The sequence below is a fragment of the Micropterus dolomieu genome, linkage group LG10 (genome assembly GCF_021292245.1).
Source record: "Micropterus dolomieu isolate WLL.071019.BEF.003 ecotype Adirondacks linkage group LG10, ASM2129224v1, whole genome shotgun sequence".
Classification (NCBI taxonomy): Eukaryota; Metazoa; Chordata; class Actinopteri; order Centrarchiformes; family Centrarchidae; genus Micropterus; species Micropterus dolomieu.
In genome coordinates this window covers 4,883,099-4,886,241 of record NC_060159.1, presented here as the reverse complement: position 1 = coordinate 4,886,241, position 3,143 = coordinate 4,883,099, and the positions used below count along the sequence as shown (strand labels likewise).

Here is a 3,143-nt window from a genome sequence, read left to right as displayed (position 1 = left end):
ATTGTAAGCTGCTTTGAATAAAAGAGTCAGCTACAATGAATAAAAATGTAAAAATAAAATGGAAGCAGGTTAACATGGCTCTGACTATTAAAGACTGCGCTTATCAAACATGATAAATTAACCAACTTGTGTGTTTGCTGTTGAGGTAGCACGGTTACTTATTTTGAAACATTGGACATATTAACATGTTTACTTAAATCAGACAAAGCAGCCTTAACAGTACACAAGTCATCATAAGGAAACATCCAATAGGTCTTTGCAGTATATGCCATGAAGCTGAGACAGTCAAGCATATCCTTAAATAACATAGAAATTGACACAGTACCGTTTGGGGAATACAAATCTAAAGAACAGAAGTGTAAATTTGTAAATTCACTTATCAATAACTAAAAATGTGAACTAGAATTAAATTTACAGCTTGTGTAGCTTAAACCAAGCCTTAAGTGTACTTTAAAGATCAACTTACACATAGTGTAGAAACAACAAATACAACAATATGAAATAAACCCGAATGAATGCTGTCTGTCTTTTATTCTGCTGTTGTCACTATGAAACACCAAACAGAACCTATGATTGAAAGCACCCCGGCTATCGTCAGAATCCAAGCCGAGTACGATCACCTGGAAAAAAAGACATCACTATTGAAACGTGATTTCAAATAACAGGGTTGTGTCTGGGCAGAGATTCAGATTATAACTGTGATTGTAACCTGAAGCTTTTGCCGCGTCCTGTTTATTGCTGTGTGTTTTTGTGCCTAGCACGTTTCATTGTTTGTATGGGTGGCAGCTGCTGGGCCATAACTTGTATTATTCCTAACACTTTTTGTGAAGCTAGTCACTGCTATTTATTGTGAACAAAGTCCAGCAACATGACTACCAAATACAAGATTGCTGCCACTTCCTGTGTCATAAAGCTTTTTTTTACCACAGTAGTTGAAAAATTGTTTGTTATATTGTATCTAGCCGTGACAATCTGGACTTTACAAATTTTGCTCTGTGTGCTTTTTTTCTTTCCTCATACTAACATACACACACTTATTACCTTTACTCGCACCTACACACATATACATCTGGAGCCCACAGTGTGTAGCCTGGACTCCAGCTGTGCCCCACACCATTTGTCTATCAGCCATTTTGGTTCCTAACCTGCTTGATTGTTGTATGCTTTTATTTTTGCTAAGAATAAATGACAGCGATTTGTTGGCTGAAGCTGTGTGTGTCCAAAGTTTGTTGCATTTAAGAGACACTATAGGTAGCGAAGATGATAATGACAGAGTCACTTCAGACACAGCTAATGTCTTGTAAGATTTTTGTATCGTTATGTGTGAGAATGTTTTATGTTACGATGGAATTTACTTAAAATTGTCACACTTTTTATTACTTTTTTTTCATTTTTATAGTTTGGCTAACAGTATATCTGCTTGTTAAGACTAAGATGCTTCTTACTGATGTCCTTGTATTCTCTTGTTTTCATGTCTGTGCAGGTTCTACACCATCACGGGCCCATTAAGGAACACTCCACCAGCCAAAGATGCTCAGATCGAAATGTGAGACAGACACTTTAGACTGTGTGAGCCTCTCACCTCATCTTCTTTGGACAGTTTGCCTTTCTCCCTGCCCTCCGTGCCCAGTCACACGCTGCCTGTCACCTGCTATGACATTATTACCCGCACAGCGTTTTTGCCCCTGGTTCCGGAGTCTGGCTTGTTTATGCACCCAGGCTGGATCTCTGTGTGTTTCCCCCAATCCTCTTGCCCTTGTCCGTATTTCTCAGGTTGATTCCAATGAAGCGCCTGAAAAATACAGCAGTCTGAGGTTTGAGGTTGGATAGAAATAGTCTGCTACTATTTGAAGTAGATGCGCATTATGAACGTGAAAAGAAGACTTATCAGAAAAATGGAAAAGAAAAATCACCGCATTTGGCGATACATGATTTTCACTGGACAGGAAAGGTATGAAAATTTGTAATCTAAACAGTAACTAGTAATTAAAGCTGTCAGACAAATGTAGTGGAGGAAAAAAGGACAATATTTTCCCCTGAGATGTAGTGCAGTAGAAGTATAAAGTAGCATAAAAATGGAAATACTAAAGTAAAGTACAAATACATCAAAATTGTAAGTTAGTACAGTACTTAAGTGAATGTAACATTCCACCACTGCTGAAAACAGAGCAGCAAGCCCCATCACAAAGATGCCCTCACCTATGACACAACCCTCTGTTATGGTTTGTGGGTTCCATGTCTTGTGTTGTACTGTTTTGCCTTGTTTATTCTTATGATGATTTTATGTTTGGTCTAGTTCTGGTTTCATCATCCCTACGCATTTCATCACATCCCAGTTGTCTTAGTGTGTAGTCCTGCTTCTGCCTTTTAGGTATTTTTCTTTAGATCTACTTTGTTGTTTCTCTGTTTAGGTTTTACATGTGTTCTGTTTGATTCTACTTTAAAGGTTGAGTGTGTAAGTTTTAGTGACATCTAGTGGTGAGAGTGGAGAATTGCACCCCTCTCCCCTATCCAAGCGAGTTGTATAGCTACGGTGCCTGAGACAGGACAAAGATGTCATCTATGAGATAGAAGAGTTTGCCAGTCAAGAAAAGAGGTTTCTTTAGATAGATATACTAAGAAATTATATTTACTTATATTTATTCAGTAAATCCATATGTTTTTTTGAATATTATTGTTACTTGCTCATTAATAATTAAGTGGTAAATGATGTCTCATGCTCCTGTAATACAGGATTTTACAACTTTGGAGGGTTGGCTCATCTGGACTTACATACCAACGTAAATGAAGAACATCTCAAACATCTAGTGCATCAAGTATGACCACTGACAGATAACAGGAAAATGTAAGCCTCACTGTTTCTGCACCACAGCCCATTATAAACCACATAATTTATGAAGTTTACATTGGCTGGGGAGGATCAAGGCTCCTCTCACTTTGCTTAATTAGATCTACAAATCTCACCAAAATGTCTTTTTTAATTTTTTGAAATGCAATAGAAACACAAAGTAGTATTGACAGCCATAATTTTAGAAATGGTGCAACGTTTTTAATGGGCATTTAGTATGTGAAAGTACAAATTACACATTTGTGTGCACAGTGGCGAAGCACCGTGCACACTATCCAATAATAATAAAATGCAT

The 3,143-nt window shown here is 37.5% G+C and overlaps 1 protein-coding gene across 1 annotated transcript in view; it reads left to right on the top strand.

The window, feature by feature from the left end:
• opn5 (opsin 5) overlaps positions 1-1,550 on the top strand; it is a 37,416-nt gene extending 35,866 nt beyond the window's left edge. Inside the window, exon 6 of the mRNA XM_046060888.1 lies at positions 1,484-1,550. Within this exon, the coding sequence (XP_045916844.1) occupies positions 1,484-1,550 (67 nt within the window). The remainder of the gene's footprint in view (positions 1-1,483) is intronic.
• The last annotated feature ends 1,593 nt before the right edge of the window (positions 1,551-3,143 follow it).